The sequence below is a fragment of the Oryzias latipes genome, chromosome 21 (genome assembly GCF_053564925.1).
Source record: "Oryzias latipes strain Hd-rR chromosome 21, Olatipes_Hd-rR_3.1".
Lineage (NCBI taxonomy): Eukaryota > Metazoa > Chordata > Actinopteri > Beloniformes > Adrianichthyidae > Oryzias > Oryzias latipes.
In genome coordinates this window covers 28533784-28556316 of record NC_136257.1, presented here as the reverse complement: position 1 = coordinate 28556316, position 22533 = coordinate 28533784, and the positions used below count along the sequence as shown (strand labels likewise).

The 22533-nt window shown below is 40.6% G+C and overlaps 1 protein-coding gene across 8 annotated transcripts in view; it reads right to left on the bottom strand.

The window, feature by feature from the left end:
- The window catches only part of myo16 (myosin XVI), a 115499-nt gene extending 94990 nt beyond the window's left edge, over positions 1-20509 (bottom strand). For 4 of the 8 annotated variants that reach the window (XR_013652661.1, XR_013652662.1, XM_078939447.1 and 1 more), the window contains exon 1: positions 12406-12602. Coding sequence is in view for 3 of the 8 variants with exons in the window: in XM_078939447.1 (XP_078795573.1) it covers positions 12406-12499 (94 nt within the window). In the remaining 5 variants the exon portion in view is untranslated. Of the gene's footprint in view, positions 1-1838; positions 2211-12392; positions 12603-13059; positions 13178-20342 lie in introns of those variants that run through there. The other 4 variants (XM_078939450.1, XM_078939451.1, XM_078939449.1 and 1 more) reach the window with 4 other exon arrangements.
- Positions 20510-22533: the final 2024 nt, after the last annotated feature.

Genomic DNA, 22533 nt, shown 5'->3' with positions numbered 1-22533 from the left:
GGTGAATTCCGAATGAACTTCTGCCGCTCTGCAGAAACTATGTCCTAGAAAGCTATAGTTTTATTTGTTTAGTATTATTTTGGCTAAGAAATGGCATAATAGTAACTAAAAGACCACTGAGAATGTTTTGAAATTAAAATCGATTTGATTCAAATTCGATCTAATAGAAAGCAGATCGGAGAGGTACTTTAAGGTTTTGAAGAAATTGTTGAAATAAATAAATAAAACTGTCTGGCTTCGCTCTGAAACATGGACACCTGTTGGCCAACTAAAGCCACGACAACTAATTATGTAATGTCTAAAGCGTTTGTCAACTAAAACACAGAACAATAAAGAAATGCTTGTCAGATTTTAAAAGTTGCATCAATAAAGTAACTTAACTGCATCAAAAGGATGATGTAAAACCAAAAGTGGCAAAAAATCTTTTTAGTAAAAAGGAAAAAAAATGCAACAGAGAACAATTTTATTTAATTTCAGCCTCACTGCTTTCCTCTACACAAAACAAAAGAAAAGTGATAAACAACATTAAAATGTAATGCTTACTTTATGAACATTTTTCTTTTAACTGAAGTATTTATGATCTGTTGTAAGGTACAAGTACAGGACGCCTCGCACTTCCACCTCACACATGGAGATGGTGGAGACGGTCTCCATCTTTGCCTGTGCTGGGACCGTTTTGTGATTAACACTTTACCCTGCACTATAGTCCCACACCTGCATCAGCTCTGAAAAACACCTCCAAGGCAGCAGAATCCTGCAAACTCGCTGCACATGTGAAAAATCTCAACAATGGTGTGACTGGACTCGCATGAATCAGGACACTAAAGGTCTGACTTGAAAATGCAGTCAACTATATCATGTTGCCTTCTGTTTGATCATTTTTATGGGACTGTGCACATTTGTAATTTACTGACATTTGAATGTTCTATAGTTTCATAAAAAAAGTGTGCAGACATTGATGTCAAACTGAACTGAAAAACACACTAATCCTACTCATTTTTGCACACAATTTGCTTGAGAGCTTTGAGAAGAGATTTCCCAGCAGGGCGTCATGGCTGCAGTGATGCCCTGCATGTACATTTCATTTCCATTTACATGCTAAATCAATGAGGATTGGCTGTGATCTAATGAATGGAAAGTGATAAAAAGTAGAAAAAATTAAGAAAGAAAATAGAGACAAAGAGCAGAGATATTCCTTTTCCTGCCATGTGACTTATCTAATGTAAATGTTATTCCATACAGGCGTCTGCTAATAGCACAGACAGTGCTGCAGGTGCCTATAATTTATCAAATAAAGGTGCAGAGACAGGATGTAAGACATGTTTAATATACAGAATATAGAAGGGAGAGGAAGGAACAGATTTGGAGGGAAATTCTTAGCATTCTGCTTCTTCTTCATCAAAAAAGTCATGCATTTGTCATCTTTCAGAGCTTTGTTAATTCCTGACATAACAGCATCCCCCTTGTTTCTGTGGCTTCACTCTTTGCAACACATTTTCCTCATGACACTCGCTCCATCCTCACCTCATCTCCATTTTCCACTTCTGCCTCTCCCTCCTGCTCTCCAGTCCTCCTCTCAATCACCCTCAGTTTTCCTTCCATCTGTCCCCTTCTCTCAGAAATGTCTATCCCTCTCTGCTGCTTTCCTCGCATGTGACATCTCTGCATCCTGTCTTTTTTTTTTTTCCCCGGCTACCTGCCGCATTCACCGGTCAACTTCACCCATCTGCAGCAGCTCTCTGCAGCACACACACCCACCTAGGGCACAGACACACAAGGTGCAAAATGGCATAAGTAAGAAAGCATGCAGGAAAACAGCATCTAAAAAGGCTACTTACAACATTTAATAAAATGGTAGTGAGACATCTTCTGAGTTGACCAGGAGTCCAGCAGTCAGGCGGAAAGGCTGTCAGGCAGGCGGTAAGCAGCTACAGGTTCCAGAACGACTAACTAACGCAGAGCTTGTTACCGGCACAATGCATTATTAAACCGGCTTGGTGCATGTTACTCAAACTCGGTTCCCCTGTCTGCATTATTCACCAGCCACTCTGGTTGCAGCTCATGCAGCCTCACACAAACACACACACACACACACATGAACGCCTGCCTTTGGTCAGCGCAGGGGAACTGCGGCTTCCTCCTCAGCTCTCCTCAGACAGGTTAGCACTGTCTAATGTCCTCCCAGCCACAGCCAACACACGTGTGCGACTGGCGTCACTGACTGATAACCGGCTCATCCTCCTCCTGCTCAAACACACCCCCATGACGCAATGCTTTCATTCTCCTTCCTCACTGCTGCTCTGATTTTTTTTCCTTTCTTTTTAACCCCCCACACATAGACGCAAAGATGAATACCGATGCTTTGCTGTAAGCTCTGCTCCAGAAGGGCAACGAGGCAAGCATTCATTCTGCTTTGTAATTGTTTGTAGGCAAAAGAACAAAATATTTTCTCGAAGCACATAATGGAGAATACAATGATGGAGGAGAGAGGGATGCAGCGCGGGAAGATTATTTGGAGGGAACAGACAGACGGAGAAAACGCTGCTGCAGTGCGGTTTTCTGTGCAGGTTAAGTGCTCATCGTTGATGGTAATGCTCCCAAATTCACAGATGAGTCTGACGAGACAGCAAATGCAGACACTCATAATGAAGCAATGTGAAGGACGATCCTAATGACATCATGCCTCACAGCTAATCTCAAGATTTCTTTGAATAGTAGTCTTCACAGGAACGCTATGAAACACAACAATAAGCAAACTAATTTGATCGGGCAGCGGTGTGTTACTAAAGCCACATTAGTTTTAGCAAACTGCGGCACGATGCCTCCACTTGTGCGGGTAATAAAGCACGCTCCGTCTGCATGAGAGAGTGGGAGCTTTGATTCGCCCGGCTGCTGTCAAAAATGTGTAGAGATGGAAAGAGAGAAGATGAGAAGCTCGGTGGGTTTCAGTGCTGGTGAACAATGGAGAAGCTTGAAGGAGAATGAGAGCAGGACAAAGTGGTGTGCATACGTGTGCGCATGTGTGTTTAGATACTAAAGAATGTCCCGTCATTGGAAATCAGGTCAAATCACGCCAAATGTTTTTGCTGCACGCCACATTTTATGTGAGATCAGTTTGTAAAATTATGCAAGTGTGTGTTTCTGCCTGCATGTTTGTGCCATTTGCCAACATTTCACTCTGACTCTCACACAGCTTAACACATTTTCACAGGCTGAAAACATCAAGTGATGCTTTTTTTTGTCTTGTTCTTACAGGTAGTGTAATATTTTTGGGCGAGGATAATGCAGAGAGCCTTCTGTATTAATGCCATTCCCTGTGACATTCTGACCTCGCTGCAGTAGATCTGAATGTCATGTTTTTACTTTAAATGTCAGTTTGCATGAATGCTTTGTGAAGTCACGTAATGCATACTTGCGTTCATATGTGTGTGTGTATATATACATATTTATATGTATATATATATTATAATTTTTTTACCTAATGACTTGACCTGTAATTACATAGAATGCAATTAGCATGTCTGGGGCATCCAGTTTTAATGTGAAGTCGATGTACATCACTATCGGAGGTCCAGCGGCCTGTTTTGAGCGTCGGGCGTCGTGTCATGATTTGGGCATCCCAGCATGTCAACAGTTTAAATATCTGAACTTTGGTGAAGAAGAAGCATCGTGTCGATCAATCAAGAGCTTCGGCCTATGAGGTGCTGACGACGTGATCAGCAGGTGGAGTCCAAAACCAACATGTTGGAGTGGATCTTTCTCCTCCTAAACTTTATCATATGTTTCTAATTTGAATGAGGAAAATCTTACTAAGTTCCTTTAATTTAATAGATTTTTTTTTCCTCCTGGGACTAATGTAAAACTGCAAACTTGGTCACAGAGAGATGGGAGTACCGCTGAAAGCAACCGTCACCCAAATGCAGCTCCAGCAGTAGATGGTGAAGCTCATCGTACTGGGTGAGTCTCTAAATGATCTCATGACCCCCAGACATGGAGACATGATTACAGACGCTTTTGTGGAGCTCTTCAAATTAGATAAACCTGATCTCTCAGCCTCATCCATGTCTTCCATGCATTGACTGTATGAGATATACAGACATACAGTCAAAGCTCCCATATAGTGATGAGACTGAGAGCTTTGAACAGTAGCTCCTCCCACACGCGGTAGAATCATCACATTTATGATTACAGTTTCAGAAGAGCATGGAGCAGCGAATTTTCTGTGCGTCAAAACAGAGGTGGAGGAGGTGAATTTGCAGCGGAGATCACGTGATTAAAATATCTTGCAGGGCATATAAGTCTGTGTCGCCTTCTATGAAGGAGTGCAAAATTCTTCTGATTGGATGCTCGGATTTACAGAAAAAGCAGATGTGACATACTTTCTGACACACCTATCATTCTGCTGCACTTTTCCTGATGTGTGGAGCAAACCTGTGGGATGATTTCCATAATTTTAGGCTGGAATGTGTGCCACTGTGACTGCATCCAATGTAATTAACCACACCAATAGGACATCCTGGCTTTTGCAGGGATATTTTGTGGCTCATCCAAAGGCACTTTGCATGTTCGGCAGTGATGCATTATAAATGAAAGGAGACCTCCTCCAATTAATAATTCATTTTGTGTGATATATTTATACAAATATTATTTATTTTACAAGGCACATTTAGAAGTCTGAATGTATTTGCATGCGTGATGTTGCCACACAAACAAAGAGGTAAAGCACAGGAAGAAAACTGCTACTTTAATTATTCCTCTACAACAGGGGTCGGGAACCTATGGCTCGCGAGCCATATATGGCTCTTTTGATGGTCACATGTGGCTCGCAGACAAATCTTTAATTATAGTTTTTTTTTTTCATTAGACCAGTCCTTCTCGGGCGCGATGCGATGCCAGAGGCGCGCAGTAGTAGCAGTGCTTAGAGAGAGAAATCTGCGCCAGCGCTATCAGTTACTATTATCTATTATTTCACAGAGTTTGTACCAGCTGGAAACCTGTGAATTGACGTGCATAAAACTACGCGCTCCCGTCTCTGAGAAAGAGCGCGCAGATGCGGGGACGGGATGTGTGAGGGAGAAAGCAGGGGGGTGGGGCTGAGGTGTTGTGGGGACAGGCAGCAGGTGAATCGCGCAGGGATTGTAAAAACGTAAAACCCGCTTCCCGTCACTCACTGCAGCGTGTGAGTGTGTGTTTGGCTCCCCGTCTGCATGTGAGGAGTCTTTGTCACATCTACAGAACATTCAGACCTACGATCACGTTTAAAGTCTCAACGCCTGAACGAAGCAGAAACTCACCACGTATCAACCAGACTAGACCATCAACAAAACTACCACGAGAAATACTCATCATTTATTAGCAACAGAATAACAATATTAAAAAGAATCCACAGACTTATTGTACTTTAAAAATGTTGAAATTAAATCAAATGCACACATTCATTTGTATATTTAGTTTTAAACAAATTGTCGCGGACTGAGTTGGATGGCTGTTGGGCCGCGTTAAAAGTTCTGGAGTTCATTGAACGCGTCAAGCAGAGCTCTGATTGGCCCTCAGTTCTGTCGCTCAGCCTGTTGTTAGGTAGTTTGGACCAATGGGGTTCAGCTATGGGCCGAATAAGGGAAATGGGAGGGCTGCAGCGGGAGGGGGGAATATAAAGTTGGGAGAAGCGCTCTCGTGTCGGCGGGAGAGATTCAGGAGTTGCTGAATTAATTGAACGACGTTTGTTGCGGTCTGCAGTAATCGGAATAAAGAACTTTAAAAGAGGTTAAGTCTCCGTGCCTCAGTGTGGGGAAGGGACACTACATTATTGTATGGCTCTTTCGAAATTACATTTCAAAATATGTGGCATTTATGGCTCTCTTGGCCAAAAAGGTTCCCGACCCCTGCTCTACAACCTTCAGCTTTACATAACCTCAGTTAAGCTTTAGCTAGAAAAAAGCATCTAATCAAATGGGAGTTTTGGTCTCAACCAATATGCATTTTTCTTTCAAGGTCAGTTCTTTCAAAGAAAATTTTATGGACATAGAAAATAATCAAACATCTTGGTAAATACAAAAAAAAGTGTTTTTCAGCTCCAATGGCCACTTCTTCCTGTTGCTAATTTCTCTCTTCTGTAACGAAACCGTAACAAAAAAAGTGTCCCCTTTGGGTTTTTCCATCTGCATTACAGCAAAAGGGTATTCTTAGTAAAAATAAAAACAAAGGAAAAGTCATGCATTTAACAATTTGGTATGCAGTGAAGAAGGGAAATCAGTTTTTTTACATAATGGCACTGTAATGGGAGGAGAAAATTGCAGCAGCTGTTGGAATCATTGTAGAGTTTTTTTTTTTTTACTTTAATTCATTTTCACTTTTTTTTAAATAAATACTTTAATAATGTTTCAAATAAAAACCTTTAATCTGGTAGGGTACTTTAATTTTTCTTGGTATCCCATCCACTTTAAAAAAAAAAAAAAAAATACAACCCTACAAAACAAAACTATTTCCAATGCTAGTGTTACTTTTTTATTTCAATTTTTTTGAAATACATGAAAATTAAAGATGTAAGGGGCGTCTAGAAAATTTGTATAAACATTCGTCACTTCAAACATTCAAATGAAAATGAGATTCTTCTGTTGTGGGGGGGCCACCTTCAGTCAAATGTCATTTCAGACACTCAGAATGTCATTTCAGACACTCAGGGGGGGGGGGGGGGGTCCTAGTGAATGACCTGCAAAGTGCTGGAATTTCAGACAAATTTTCCAGAATTTCTTCATCAAATTTTGACATAAAATGTAACAAAATGATGTTTTCCCTTCCATATTTCAAAACATCATTTGGTTTGTAACAGTATCATGTTAACTTCAGTTGCTATGGAAATGGGAAGCTTTGAGATAAGGCCATAAGATCTTTATCAGCTCCACACATATGAAAATATTTGATGTTGTGTTGCCATGTGTCAAAAGTCAGAACTCTGTATCCCCCTCTGGTCACTGCCAGGAGCAGTCCCCAGAGTTTTAACCCCACTACACCTCCCAGCAACCCCAGCGCACACTTCCTGGATGTTGCACACCTGAGCCCCACTCAGTGTGAAGTATTGTTTGTGCCACCCTGCCTTTCTTACCAACTATTTCCTGACCCTGTATCTGACTCTGTTTGCCTGCCTCAACTCTTGCCTGGTTCCTGACTACACCTATCTCTCCTCTGATGATCTTATGCCTGCTATTGACCCCTGTCTGCCTGACCTTGATTTAGCTTTGTGGACTTTTAGCCGAGCTAACAAACCTGCTGCATTTGAATCCAGCCGTCTGCCTGCTCTTGTGACACCGTACCTTTTTACCACGATGTTGGATACAAATGTGACTTTTTTTGTAAAGAGAAGTGTGTTAAATGCAAACATATATTGCCTGCTTTCGTCTGAAAGCAGGACAGATGGCAAAATAATTTTTCCCAGCAAAAAATAATAATAAAAGTTTCCTGAACAGAATGTAGATGTAAGAAAATATAAAAGCATATAAAGCATTTTTGCACATTTGTTTCAGATGATAATTGGAGTATTTCTGTTAAAAATGCACAAAAAAATATTTTTTTTTCCAAATTCTGCTTTTGAAGTTGAGGGGAAATGCAGCATAAATAAAGAAATAAAGTGGAAAGATAGAAGTGTCTGTAGAGGTTGAATATGTCTGCTCTAAACAAGGTCTGTAATACAACATCGTGCCAAAACTCTAAACACACGTCTGAAAGAGATTTTTGAGCTGAAACATGATCAAATACTTATGTATTTGGTATTATTCTATTTGTGGGACTAAGTTTATCCTTAATAACTTGAAAAAAATGGCTTTGAGGCAAATGCTGACCAACAGATCATGAAATAACAAATTGCAAACCTCTGCGCCTTCATGCTTGAACTTTTGAGATGAACTGCTGAGCTTAAGCAGACTAATCTAGAACAATTATAAACACTTATTTTTTTTAAATTAACTCGACTGATTATGTTTTCTTGATGCCAAAACATAATCTGTTAGATTAAAATCACACTTTGTTGTCAGTTCATCTGTTTTGTGTAGTTGAACCTGTGTTTGCAGGAGCCAGATCGTGATCTGTTGACCGTTTTAATAACTTTGAGAACTAAGATGACTGCAAGAACATTGCTGTTAAAATCTACAGCAAAGCAACTTTCTGTGTATGTTAGGCTTGTTCGTTTGTCAGAGGTGTGGAAACCTATGAGTACTGTCGCAAGAAAATATAGCTTAAACATAAAAAACCTTAAACACAACACTGACTTATTTCAACATCAGCAGGAAGGTCAGTCCTCCGCAAAATTAGTCGGAATTGACCATTTATGAGATTCACATACATCCACATGGTAAAAACAGACAAAAAAAACTTTAAATCTTCAGTCTTTTTTTGGAAGTTCACTGTGACACAACAAAAACCAAAAGTAAATTCGAAGGAAACTGGATGTGAACCATAAATCAACAAAAGTGGCCACACAGAAGCTGGAAAACATGCTTCACTGTGGACTCTACAGCAGACAGATCAGCCAAAACTCCTCTAATTTTGCAATTCAAGATTCCACAGAAGTATAAAAAGAGAAAATAAAGAGGTTGGTTGGTAATTACTTAGAACAAAACATCTGTGACACCATCTAATCTGCGTCTTGCTGGACAGATTCAGCTCATACCTGCAGACGTTCTAACCACACGAGGGGAGAGAACAGCTGTCAAGACAATAGAAAAGACAAATTAAATAAATTAGGAAACGTGATGAAGGCAGAAAAGACAAGAGAGCTGTAAAAATTAACACGCCAGTTTCTCTGCTTTTATTGGTTAAGTGAGTTCTCCTTCCCCCCTGCTCTCTAAATGACTTTTTTTCCCTCCTCTTAACCGCTTGAATTCCTCAAACTGAAAGAGTCTGCCTTTGTTTGTCCTTCACTTCCCTCCTCTGACTCTCAGCTCCAAGCTGCCGGCACACAGTGGACTAGACTGGATGCAGGCGAGTCTCGGTGAGAACCAATCAATACCTCAACAAATGAAAGAACAGCTCAAGTCAGCATGTAACAAATCTGAGTGGAGCAACACTCCATGGTGTCTTTCCTGCCTTTTGTTGTGTCCCCCTGATGACTGAGGATGAACCAATAGACTGCTGCCTGACACAGAAACACAACTTCAGCTTTTAACCCACATTTTGTCCTCAGCTTTTGCAACCCTGCTGAGAGCAGTTTATCTATTGTAAAAGCATTTCCAGTGTTCTTTTAATCATAATTATGCAATAAAAAAAAACCTGTGTTGTTATTTTGGACAGAGTTTGTGCAGCGCAAAAGGAGTTCATCCAAAACCTGCCTCTGGGTTGTGAACGTGGAAGAAAGCCTTCGCTTTCTCCCACTAGCTTCCAGCCTCTCACAACCTCACGTTAACATCAGCGGAGCAACACAAATGGCGAGCAAAATTGGAGCTATCCAGCCGTCCAGTTTTGAGCCAGAAGGCAGCTCAGATGAGGAAAGTAAAGACGTTAAAGCAAATATTTGTCTGGAAGTGGACGCATTCAAATGGAGCAGAGTAGGGAGATTCTGGCCCACCTTTTCAGTTGCTGCATCGCAGCTGAGACTTTTTCAAACTTCCTTTTTTTTAGTCTGTCCCCGATTCACCCCAGTTTGAATAAATAAGTACTCAGAAATGCAGCTTTAAGATGTTAAAAACACCAAAAAGATTCACTAAAGTGCTGTTGTGTTTAGAAGCACATACATATCTTGCATGTTGCACACATTTCAAATGAAGGACTTATGCATTTGAAACTGTCTTAGACTGCTAAAGATTTGGTGGTTAGACTGGGGGGAAATGCAATAAAGAAACACATTTAACATACATAAAAACATAACCTGAAGTGGATTGAAGGATTTGAGTTTACATTTGTTGTGAAACAAGTGTTTCTACCCAAAACCATGAATGACTTTATGCTCATGAATTGATGTATAATCTTGTAAAATAACAGAATTTATAATTGCACCAGCTCGCAATGAAAAAACAAAAAAAAATTGGAGAAAGTGCAGTGGATCAAATGTAAGTCACACAAATGGACTCATAACATGCTGTGATACCCCAACTCATCTGCTTAGAACATCCCATGCTTTAGATACGACTTTGGTAAATATTCTGCTAATCTTTCAAAAATGCGCCTTTTTAACCAATACTAGTAGAGTCACAGTAAAGCTGAGACAAATAAGGATATCCTAGTGAATTAAACTCTTAAAAAAAAGGGTTGTATTTTTTTAGCCATGATATGTACCTCGCTGGGATAAACTTATGATCAAATTCCGAGAAATCATTCTAATGATTAACCCAACTTAAAGCCATCAAGATGTCTTTTTTTGAGTTCTCAGAAGTCGCTGAAAGTTGACTTTACATAGACATTATTGAATGTGTTCCCCTTGTGCATCAATAATGTGTGCATCTTCACCCAATGGAGCCAATATGACATGTTAAAGTCGTCCACACCTAGATCAGATCCCCACCAGGTTGCTGACATAAACGACACTCCATCTCATCTGAAACAATCTCCAATAGGACTGAGATCGGGTAATTTCACTGACCATGGCAGTATCAATGTTGTCCTTTGCTCAAAACATGAAGGACAACTCTTGCTGTATGTGGGCAGGTATCATTGGGTTAAAATTGGAATACCTGGTCTGCGTTGTCTCAAACTTGGTATTTTTACTCTTTGAAGGGTCAAAGCATCATCATCATCGCAGTCCGGCGATGTTGGAATGTATATTTCTAGACACTTACAAAATCAAGCCAGTATCAAATTTACAATGGCGATCAACAATCAAATAAATTCAACTTCCTGATTGAGGAGCTTCAATGCAAAGTCAGCAAACTGCTTCTGATTTTTTTAAATAATTTTTGTAACTACAAACATAGCAAATCTTTTAAATTTTCATTTCTACAGTATGACAGAATATAACTGGAGTTTAAAAATAAAAGAGAAAGGAAAAACATGAATTCCACCAACATTGCAGTATTTTACACACGGCGCAGGCTGACCTAGTTTGAATTGTACATTTACTTTCATTGATAAAAAAAAAAGAAAAACTTGTTTGCTCAGTTTTGTTCTCCGAATAAAGAGATTTCAGTAAAAAAGACCAGTGACTATCTGACCCACTTGTGCCCCCAACCATGTCGTCCAAAAAGCTGGCAGCCTTCCACTCAAGCTTTGAGCCGAGCTTTTAAAGACTCAGGAGGAGTGCCAACGCGGCTTTAGGTTATCTGCTCTGAGCCCCTCAACATCCACTCTCGCCAACCCTCCAAATGCACGCCAGGTTACGAGGGCTACACACACGAGAAAAACAACAACCTACACATTTTCTACATTTGTAGTATATTTTTCTTTATTTCTCTCCGACAAAACAGCAAAAAAAAAAATCCTACACCCTCTCATCTTTCATAAGTTTGTCTGCTCTTTTTCTTATAATTGATGTCAAAGACTTCAATTAAAACTCTTGTGTGTGCATATGTAGATATATTTGTTATTCTCTATTCAAATTTCATATATATATCTATATGTTTTATTTTTTTTAACTGAAGCTCTGACATAAGCGCAAACAAATGTTATGTAAAAAATAACATTGTAGCTGCAATCACATCTGCAATTACAATATGTAGTGCATTCTGAAAGTAGGATATTTTTTCCAATATCGCTGATTAACTTTGTGAAAGATACCATTAACTAGTTCCTCCAGCTGTATTAAGGAGTGATGCTTTCCATAATAGCATAAAGATAAATCCTTTAAGCGCGTTGTCATCTGTTACATCCTCATCCTCACTTGAGATCCTCCGTTTTCGCCGTTATTTCCTGCTCCTGTACTTTTCAACACCAAGGCCTTTGTTCAGAGGGGGTCGGCCAAGGTCGGTTTTCTCATTTATCACCAAAGAAAGGTCAAGTGGGTGGTCAATAAAACTTGTCACTGCAAAGGAGGAGCACCCTAAGACTATATGGAACTAACTCCTACTTTAACTGTAAAACGAAACAAGAAAAGTGGCCAAGTTATTAAAAGGTTAACCAAAAATTATCAACTTACTAAATTTAATAACAACTTATACATGAGATAATAGTACTGATCCATTAGGAGAGTATTTCCTACAACACATGCATCTTTTTTCCATACAGAAACCTGTTTTTGACTGATCAACTGTTCATTCTTGACCAAATACTCTCACATTCCTCCACAAGGAGCATCTCGCGGTATATTTAGCCCCCCTGACAACTGCATGCCATATCTGCCTCCTTTCATTCCTAGTGACACGGCAAGAGCTGTGTTCGAAACAATCACGCACATGTCCTCTTCTCATGCTTTCCTTTACATGCTGTTGAACCCCCAAGCCACACGTACGAGCAAAAGCCTCCCCATCACTCACCCTCCGGACTCACCGCCACCGTTAGAACACACCAGAACCTTGCCAGAGAAGGAAACACCAGCGTGGCGAGGAATGTGTCTGCCTGGCGAAAATCCAGTGAGAGTCATCTCCCCCGTGCTCCACCACCAAATCAATTTCACACTCCCTCACCTCCCCGCCACTCTGATGTCATTCATTCATCTCCTTTCCCGTAACCATGGCAACCCAACCGCTTCTAGCTGTACATTCTAATTAAACTGTCTTTTTTTTTTTCTTCTTCCAGAATACTCCCCCCCATCTTCAGACCCTGGCGAGCCCAGCCCATTTACTCCATCCAGCCTTGCAAACAGTCACCTAGCTCCTATAATCTAAAAAGCGTGACCGACCGAGCTTCTGCAGATGACAAAGGAATGAGGGAAAAACCCAAAACAAGTCAGACAACAGGGAGTTCCAAAAAAGTTTGCAAAATAAAAATCCAGTTCAGACAACAGCAAAAAAAGCTTTAGAGCAAAAAGAGACATCTTTGTTGTTACTCCTTATGCTCACAAGTCCAAAGCATGCAGTGTGGAATAGGGTGTTAAATACTTAATGACTGCCGCCATCATTATTATGCTGCTTTCCCTGCTCATAATTTCTACACTGACCTTGGATGTGGAAAAAAGAAGTTGCCTCTGATTATAGTTTTTACCCGTTTGTGAGCTTTCCTTTGCTCTGCAAGCATCCAGAAAGTCCTTTCTCCAGTGTATCCACAGGGTCAAGATGTTTCTCTATTTCCTCCTGCAGTTTCCTTTAGCTGCTGGGCTTCTCTCCACCCTGCTGCTTTCAAACTCTAAACGCATCTACTACACCCTCTCATCTCCAATTGGTAAAAAAAAAAAAAAAAGGATCAAACAACACAAGGAGAGAAATGTGTGAGCCAAGAATAGATCAACTAACGACAACACTAAAGCTCTCTTCAGGATTGCATAATGAAGTAAAACACACTGTAAAGCTTGCACATATATAAGCAAAACACGTAATATTATAATGACAGCAAAATATATATGTTCATTTTTGTGTACAATTATTTATTTTCTATATTTTAAAAACAACAGCATCACAAATTGCTTTTATCCCTGTTTTTTTTTTGTTGTGCAGCTCTAATATCTTTCTGTCAAATAGTGAATTTGGAAATTATACTATAGTTTGGTTTATTTGTTTAAAAAAAAACGTAACCTAAAATGGCACCAATATGTTTTTATTTATAATTAATATTTACTGTAGATTGCTGTGCTTTTCCTCTGAAAAATCCTTCCATCTGTTTGCATCAGTCCTGGTCCAACATGGATAATCTCTTTGTTTATTCAACACATAAATAAGTATTTTCTTTTTCAAGCAAAGAAATAATAATAAAAACTTTTTTTTTCTCATTTATCGGCCGTTCATGAAACATTTTCCAAAGGTGTTTTTTCCTCTACAACCCGCAAATCTGTATAAATTGAGTTAAGGTGAAATTTAAGGTGTGGTTTCATGAAAAAAACAGACTACGGTTTCATTTACATGCAAATCGGCATCTCCAACATTCAGCTGTTGGGTTTCACTCAGAGATAAGGAAGACGTGGAGAAATGAAATGTTGTGGGGTCATATTTTCAGTGGTCTTTTTTTTTCCCGCATAAACTCGCTTCGCTTCATGAGTTAATCTTTCTGCAAATGCAGTGAAATTTAGTATTTTTGAAGAACTAAGAAAGTGAGGGAACAACTTCAAAGAGTAAAAAGTTTAATGATACTAAAAAGCTCTGCTGGCACTGGTGGATGTTATTCCAATGGACTTGACTGTAGGTTGTTGATGTATGTGGACCCATTGGCTCTGAAAATGAGGCATTTGTTTCACTTATTGTCACCTAAAGAGGTAAAGGGGATGGCTGTGGTGCAGTGGTATGGCAGTCTAATCGGAATATTGCAGGTTTGATTCCCGCCTTATTGAAATGTGCTCGGGCAAGACACTGACCCCCACTTTGCCTCTGGTGGAAGGTTGACACCAAAGCTGCCACATGTGTGTGTGTGAATGGAACTGTGACTGTACAGGGCTTGGGGCCATTAAGGAAGGAAGAAAAGTGCTATATAAGTACACACCATTTCTTCTTCTTCTTCTTCTTCTTCACAGGCAAGTAAATTTGGGAACAGAAAATCTAGTTATCAACAGATTGTTTTTTTTAAATGGAAGAACGTAAAACGTTCTTTGAATCTATTTGGGTCCACTGATCCACCATTAGAATCACAGTCTCAGCTAGTGGTCAGCATACATTGATTAAAGGACATGCATGACTGACTGAAGGTTGCAGGGGTGGTGCAGATTGGATAACCCCTGATGGCAAGATCACAGATTTGGTTTTCACTCTCCCCGCTAATGTGTTGACGTGTTGTTGGGCAACATGATGAACCCCCACATTGCCTTATTAGCATCTCTCATGGCTGCTCTGCTCCCATCCTTGTGTGTGAATGTAAATGGAGGTGTAAATTGTAGTAATATGGCACTTACACTGATGAAAATTGTAATTTTGTTGATTTTAACATGTTTTTTCGTGGCATTTTTCTGATGATGGAGGACATATTTAAAGAAAATTAAGAAAACATTTGCATTTCTGAGTATTTCTTTATTCAAATTTTTGTGAATCAGGAGCAGACAAAAAAACGCAGTTTTAAAAAGAGTCTTATTTAGAAACTACAATGTACGATGTAGCTTCAATATTGCTTGTAAACAGAGAGCTCTCAAGAACAACAAGGTAAGGGAAAACTGGGAGGGAATTGCTACGTACCAAAAGTCCCGCTCCTAGAAACTATGTCTTAGATAACAAGGCAGGTTTTTGATTTTGTCAAAACATTGCATAATAATTATAAACACTTCAAAAATTGTTCAAATGGTTCAAGAGATGATGGGAGTGGGTCTTTAGACTAGCCAGAAAAGATGGAGTCAATTGCTCAACAAAATGTTTCCTCTAATGTGTGTATGTATGATTGTCCAACCCTGCGACAGACTGGCGACCTATGCATCTCGCCTTCACCCGACAGTAGCTGGGACAGGCTCCACCAACCCAGTTACCCCAAAATTAATCCAGCTGGTTCAGATGGATGGATGATCTGTCCTCCACACTCGTTTTTACTTTCATTTATTGGCTGTTGCTCAGTGTATTATTTTTTTATTTTTTTCTGTTCCGGTGAACTACTGAACACACCAATAATAGTGGGTTATTGGCTTTCTGGATAAATAATTCATTTGATATTTTACAGTCAATGGTCCAGTGAGTTATGATCTGAATTGATCACTCTGCACTTGTGCTCTTTTTTTTTGTCCACTGTCAGAGCTGTTGTAGCTCTAGTTGAAGTCAACTCCATACTCTGCCTGAAGTCCCATTGGGAAATGAAAATTGGATGCATGAAAGCAGAGGACGAAGGTTGAGGGAATCTCTGGTCCATTTAAAGTATGAAATTCCCACATATGTGAAATAGTCATGTCCAGAGGACATCTGACCTAATCCAGATCTAATAATATGTAAAGTGATTTACCTTATAAATTCTCATCGCTCACACCTCATCTTTCCTTAGAATTGTTTATTTTTAATCTGTTCCTTGACCTGCTGTTTCATCTGTGCACCTCCTGCTGTTACTCCACAGACAACCCTTCTGAAGACGATGACAGGTTTGAAATCAGGCCCTCAAACATCACAGCCAAACCATATCTTTTCTTGCAGAAAAATTCCCCCAACAGCCCCCTGACTACTTCAAAGCAAATTTTTTTTAAGCGATCCGGTTCTAATTATTAACATAACTGCAGCTAACTCTTTAACATATGCTGTCTCGCTACAGGCAAAAGAACCAGGCAGGTGGACAAGTATTAGATGGGGGAGGGGTCAATGTGAATGGTGCTGGAAGCAGTAAAGTGGGTATATTTTTCATGCACCTACACATTCCAGTTAGAGGAAGCAACTGCTTTATTAGATTCTGATTTTTTATGTCACTTCTGTCTTTCTATTTATTCATTTACTCTCACATTAGGGCTGGCAATGCAGCCATAAAATAAAATCTTAAATTTTAGACAAATTTGATTTCCAATTTTAATCAATATTTTTTTTCTTTCTCCCAGCAGTTTGTTGCTCCAAGTCTTAGGTTGCAAAATCGAACCAGTTCCACATAACTTCAATTCAATGTCAATTTTATTTGTATAGCCCAAAATCACAACAACAGTCGTCTCAATGGGCTTCATACCGGTAATTGTAAAGTAAACATAAAATAAAAGGGATCATGAAGACATAGAATTCATTAGAAAAATTCTAAACTGAACTAACTAAACAGACTAAACTAAAATGGGCATCTCTGCCCTTAGACCCTCCTACGCGGTGAGGAAAAACGGATTCTGGGAAAAAAGAAAAAACTTCAGGGGTGTCCACATTTAGGAGGGATCCTCCCCCAGGACGGACAGGCAATGTACGAGAACTCTGAAGAAACTGTGCAAATTCCAATCAATCAATCAAATCAATTCGTCAAAAATGTTTGGCCCTAGCTCATGCTCCATTAACGTATAAAAATATAAGATAGGAAATGCATCTTGTGGCTTAGTCACTACTGCCCTTGCGGTTGGATACGGGCTGTTTGCGGACGAAAAATGGGCCGACCTGTATGGAGCACGCAGGAGACTTCCATAAAGTATTGAGGTCATCGACCACACAGTGTGCCTGTAGAGCGAAAATGTCCATGCAATTTTTTTTCTATGATCCAGCAGGTGACAGGTTACAGCGAACACATATAAACATTTAAGGGTGAGTAAAGTAGGAAAAACGCAGGCACAGATTTTTCATAACTTTAACCCCCCTCAAAACCTTGCACACTGCACAAGAAGCCCATTTGAATGAAAACAAAAAGGAGCCACTTCGTGAACCTTACCAACGACTAGACTGAGGTGTAAGGGGCACTATGTGACAGCACAACCTATACGTCATAAGTGCGTGCAACAGCCTTTATTCTTACAAAAACTTCAAAATACACCGCACACACTATAAAAGTACATTCCATTTTCATGACGTCCCTTAAAGTGCAAGCCTCAAAGAAACTGCAAGACACAGCTGGGATTCTTAAGATGCAGTTGCTCCTCTTTATAGGATCGTACAACCCACAAACCCACAGAATGTGACTAAAGTCTCATTCATCCCGGTTGATTCCATCAAAGCAGGAGGTAAAAAACCAAGAGCTAAGAATTGACAAAACTTCTATAAAAAAGAGACTGCTTTTTTATATCTACAACTGTACTTTGATAAATTGGAACTGGTTTATTTAAGCCAATCAAAACAAAAACAACAAAAAAACACAGAGATCTGACAAGCTCCAACATGTAGGCACAGTTGATTCTGGTTCCCTTCCACCCATAGTGTCTAGTGACAGTCTTGGACAGGAAACAGTCACTAAAGACGGCTCTCCACATACCAGCGGCACGTCTGCATTACCACGAGGAAGTCTTTCATTGAAATGGGATGTCGCATCGGGAGCAGCCGCCTTCTCCTCCGACCAAGCTGGGCATCTTGCAGGGCTTGGTCAGTGTTCATGCCAGGTGCTTCATCCACCTGTTTGGTACTGTAACTGCAGATGAGGGCGATGGCGATTGGGGGATGGGCGAGATCTCCACCCAAAGGTTTGGATTTAATCATAGCCTGCTGGAAGGGAGCCAGTTCCAAATTGTATGTTGTGACTGCTGCCAGCAGTGCTTTCCACCACCTGTCATTAGCTTAGCACCGTCTGAGTCAACCAACTGTCCAGTCTCATGAGCCTCTCTTGAAAGAATATTGTGGAGATCAAGTCTCAAGATGACTTTTCAACTCAAGCTGACACTTGGAAGCTTATATTAGAAAAAGCAAGAATGCCAAGGAGAGGTTATGGATTACTGAGGAAGGGAAACCACAGAAGTCCCCAGCCAATCCAAGTGCTGCTGTGAGGGTCAAAGCACCATCAGGTTTTAACACCGACATAAAAAAGAAATGTGGTTAAAGGCAGAGAAATCAGTTGTCATGTCAAAATGTTGCAAAATTCCTGAAAAAACTCAAAGATTTGTCAACTCTTTGAGTTTAATCAGCACACACTCCTTTTGAAATCTGACTAATCAGATTAAAAGGTGAAATAAATGCATTGCTTCCTTTCAGATGAACGATAGACCTTGTAATCCCATCCGGCCCCCTCTTTTGTCTGCAGAGTCAGCTGTCTAGTTTCTGACGTCAAGCACATGAAATGTGACCGTCGACCCTGGGTTTTTGTGTGTTTCTATATATATGTGTGTGTGTGTGTGTGTTTAAGACTGGGCAGTAGCTGCAAAGGCAATCAAGTGAGAGTGGTAACCATCAAGTCCCATCTAAGATTAGATCTGCTGGTGGACAGATTAAAAAAGTAGGGGGTCCGATGGCTTTTGCAGGTGAAAGCCTTCAGGTTTGAGTGCTTTGAAAAGAAGGTTTCCTCTGTTTTTAATTTAATGACCACGTTGTTATTATACAGCCTTGACATTCACAATCAAGTACCTCCCTGTTGTTGACCTAGAGGAGAAAGTATGGCCCTCTTTAATCATGCAAGATAGATTTCATTTGAATTCTGCCAGATCTGCAAACCCAGTCGGGGCTGTTTTTCATTAGTCGTACATAAATGACCTTTGTGGTTGCAGATTGTGACAGCACAAATCCGTCAAACTGCACCATTTGAGAAAGAAAAAGTTCGAATTGGTGTGCTAAGCCAAATTTTAATCATACTGCTCATGACCATTCCCTTCAGTCCATAATCATCAGGGAGTGGGTTGACTTTTTCTTATGAGCATGTGGCTTCAACAGCTGACCAAAGGAGGAGACTGGGCGTCCTAATACACACTGACCACAGATTCTAACAAGAACTCTTTAGTAACCCGTCAAAAAAAGTATTTGAATGGAACAAACAAGGATAAGGAATTGTCCTAAGGGCCTTGGAGCTGCTGGAGGAGCCTGAACTTGCTGTTGAGTTTCCCCAATGCGCAAATGTCTCACTGCTGGAAAATAGGAGCAGAATTGTCAAAGCAGTAATGTTTTTGTCTTAAAATCACAGAAACATCTCACGGCGCACAATGCTGCTGGACTCCCAGGTCCACAGTCTGGCTGTGCATGGAGACAGATGGAGGAAGCACAGACACACAAAACCCTGCTCTGAATCCTGCTGCCCTAAAGGTTTGACATCAGCAGACTCATCCCACATGTGCTCATGCTTTCTCATCCTCTCACAGGCACACTTTGGGGTGAGGGATGCTGAGTCTGAAAGAGGCCATCTGTGAGCCAATGGGAAACAAAAGATGAGGGATCTTTTTTTGTTTTTCTGGGTGGTGGCACCTGTCTTCTTTTCACCACAGAATGCAACACTTACTCTTCTCCATCTGCTGTTGTTGTTTTTTAAGCACCCTTTCTTTTATGTATTCATTCATGTTTCCCCTGCACTGGCCTCTGTAGTATCAGTGTCTCTGTATTTCCTTTTGTTAGTTTCTCTTTTTGCTCACCGTCTAACAGTGGACAACACAAGAGAGGGATTACAAGGCAAAAGTTGCCTAAGTCCTCATAACACATCTGACATTTCTTTCTTGACATTTTTGGGTGTGTGCTGCGTTTGTTTTCTTCTTTGCCTTTGGGAAAATGTTTAAGAGCGAATACAATCTTACAAGAGAGAATGAGCGAATAAAAATAAAGGTCAGTCTGTAATCTGTGAACAAAGAAAAACTGTTGTAGGATAAAGAAATGGTGTGTAAATGCATACATAAAAAAGAGTGCAGACAATAAAAACTAAGCTGTCCAAAAATTGTAATGAAAACTTATGAATGGTTTATCCAAACAGCAGCCCAAGCTTTTGCCCTCAGGCTTTCATGTGGCCAACAGGCACAAAGAAACTTCCACACAGTCACACTTCACCAACAATCACAGGCAAGAAGAAAACAAGAAGCAACATACCTCACAGAAGCATTAACTCAAAGTCTTTTCTCTCTAGCTCGAAAATAAAATCCAGACGCAACGTGGTCTCTTTTCCAAAGATCCGAGACGCTCAATCAAGTCAGAGATGTAGCAACTGCCAGCTCAGTCTGCATCTGTGCCGACGGGCTCAAATCCTCCACTGACTAGAGAGACGGGGAGTTACAAGGACGAGGAGGAGGGCAATTTTGGGGGAAACAAGGAGGGGGTGTAGTTGAAAGGGAGAACGAGCATGATGCAGTGTGGGAGCGAGAGAGAAAGAGAGATTTAGGGGGTTTGCCTCTCAATCTGTGCGCCAGTGTGAGTCAAACAGAAAGCGAGAGTGGTGTTTAAATCTCTCATTACAGCTGCTTGTCAGAAGCCCATGAGCAGATGGTGGGAATGAGTGGCACGGGACTTCATACACACAACACCCTGTTACGCCTGTTTGTGTGTGTGTCTGTGTGTGTGTGTGGGGGGGGGGGGGTGCAACACAAAGCAGTGAAACTAATGAAGAAAGGATGGTTTTCTTGTCCTCTTATAAAACTAATAGGAAGCTGAGTTTGAGGTTTGCAATTCTTTGCTATTCAGATTGCTTCAGGAAGAAAGATAAAATAAACCCCAAAAAATCAGGTTTATGATTCTGTAAAGCTAAAAGCATTGGTCCTCACTGTCAGGCTACATTGTAATTTTCATACAACATGAGCTTAAGTTTATTGCTCATTTGAACATTTTCTCTGATGTGGGACTTTTTAACCTGAGGGAAAAGTAGGTCTAATACAACATCCACAGCAAGCTCAGCAACTCACGTTCCAGCGACTTCTTCCAATGAAAAATGTATCTAAACGCGCGCACATTTGCATTTTGGCTTGCTGCGTTCAAAACCCTAAAGATACTCAAGGTGCATTCACACCAGCCGCATGTGGTGCGTTCAAGAACTCGCTCTGCGTGGTTTATGAATGAGCATTCAGCTGGTGGTGTACATACCAGGCCAGGGCCAGACACGGAGGTAGCAGCAGAGAGAAGATCCTTTTTTCTTTTGGGTTTTTACTGTTTGTTAGCACTCATCCACCACCTACAATTGGTAGGTGCGCAAAGTCAAAGCGATGCAAATCCCGCAAATCTTGCTCCAAGCTTTTTGCTCTCACAGATCTGTTCCTATGAATGTCCCTCTTGGTGTCAAAATAATACGACCAGGCACAAACAGCAATGATCAATTTCTCCATCGTGATCATGTTGGTACTTCCGGGTTTTGAAGCGGGCGCCACCCACATGTTACTACAAAATCTGAGTCCCCGATTGGTCACAACGCTGCGTTGACGCGATTCAGCTTGAAAATGTTCAATCGGGTGAACTTTCATTACGCAATCAATGAACGCCCGATTTGTACGTAGAGGCCGTGACCGGACTTAAAAATACGCATGGCCACGCCTGATCACAGGTTTTCTAGATACGGAAGCCCGAAATTTTGGTCTATGCACATTTTTTGATTTCAACATTTCCTTTTTTAACCCTTTAGCACCGTAGGTTAAGCTCCAGTGTTCATGTTCTCTCCACTATTGTAACTCCTCAACCATTTATGCAATTATTGCTATGAAAGCTGATTCTGTCACAGAGAAAAGCAGTTTATGTAACACTATACGCAATCAATGTGTTGCATATTGGTGCCAAGTGGATATCTAAAGCTTCTTTTGTTTGCGTCAGAATCAGTTGTCTCACATTGATCTTGTAAACAGTTAGCGAGTTACAGTATGCCTAAAAGCACGTGTTACTCAGCGTCATCTACGATGTTAAAGGATTAAAAAAATGTATTGGTTTTGGGTGAGTCTGTATCGTACTACTTTAGACTCTTGGTCATTGTAGTATGGGGGGCAACGATGCAGAGGTAGAGCTGTCGACTTCTGGTAGACTGACACATGGCCCGGCAAGAACCGAATCTGTGATCTAAGTGTCCTTAAGACACTGAACCCCACATTACTCCTGGTGGTTGAGGTTGGTGTAGTGTACCGCCATCAGTGTGTGTATTTGTGTGAATGGGAAAGTAAAGCACACTGGACCTTAGAGCAGGGTAAAAAAGCGTTTTGTTAGTATTCACCATTTACATAATTTCTCTCTTCAGTCTTCTAAATGCTCAGTGATTTGGTGGAGGACCTTGAGTTTGCTTTTTTTATGTGAATCAGATTGTCTTATATTC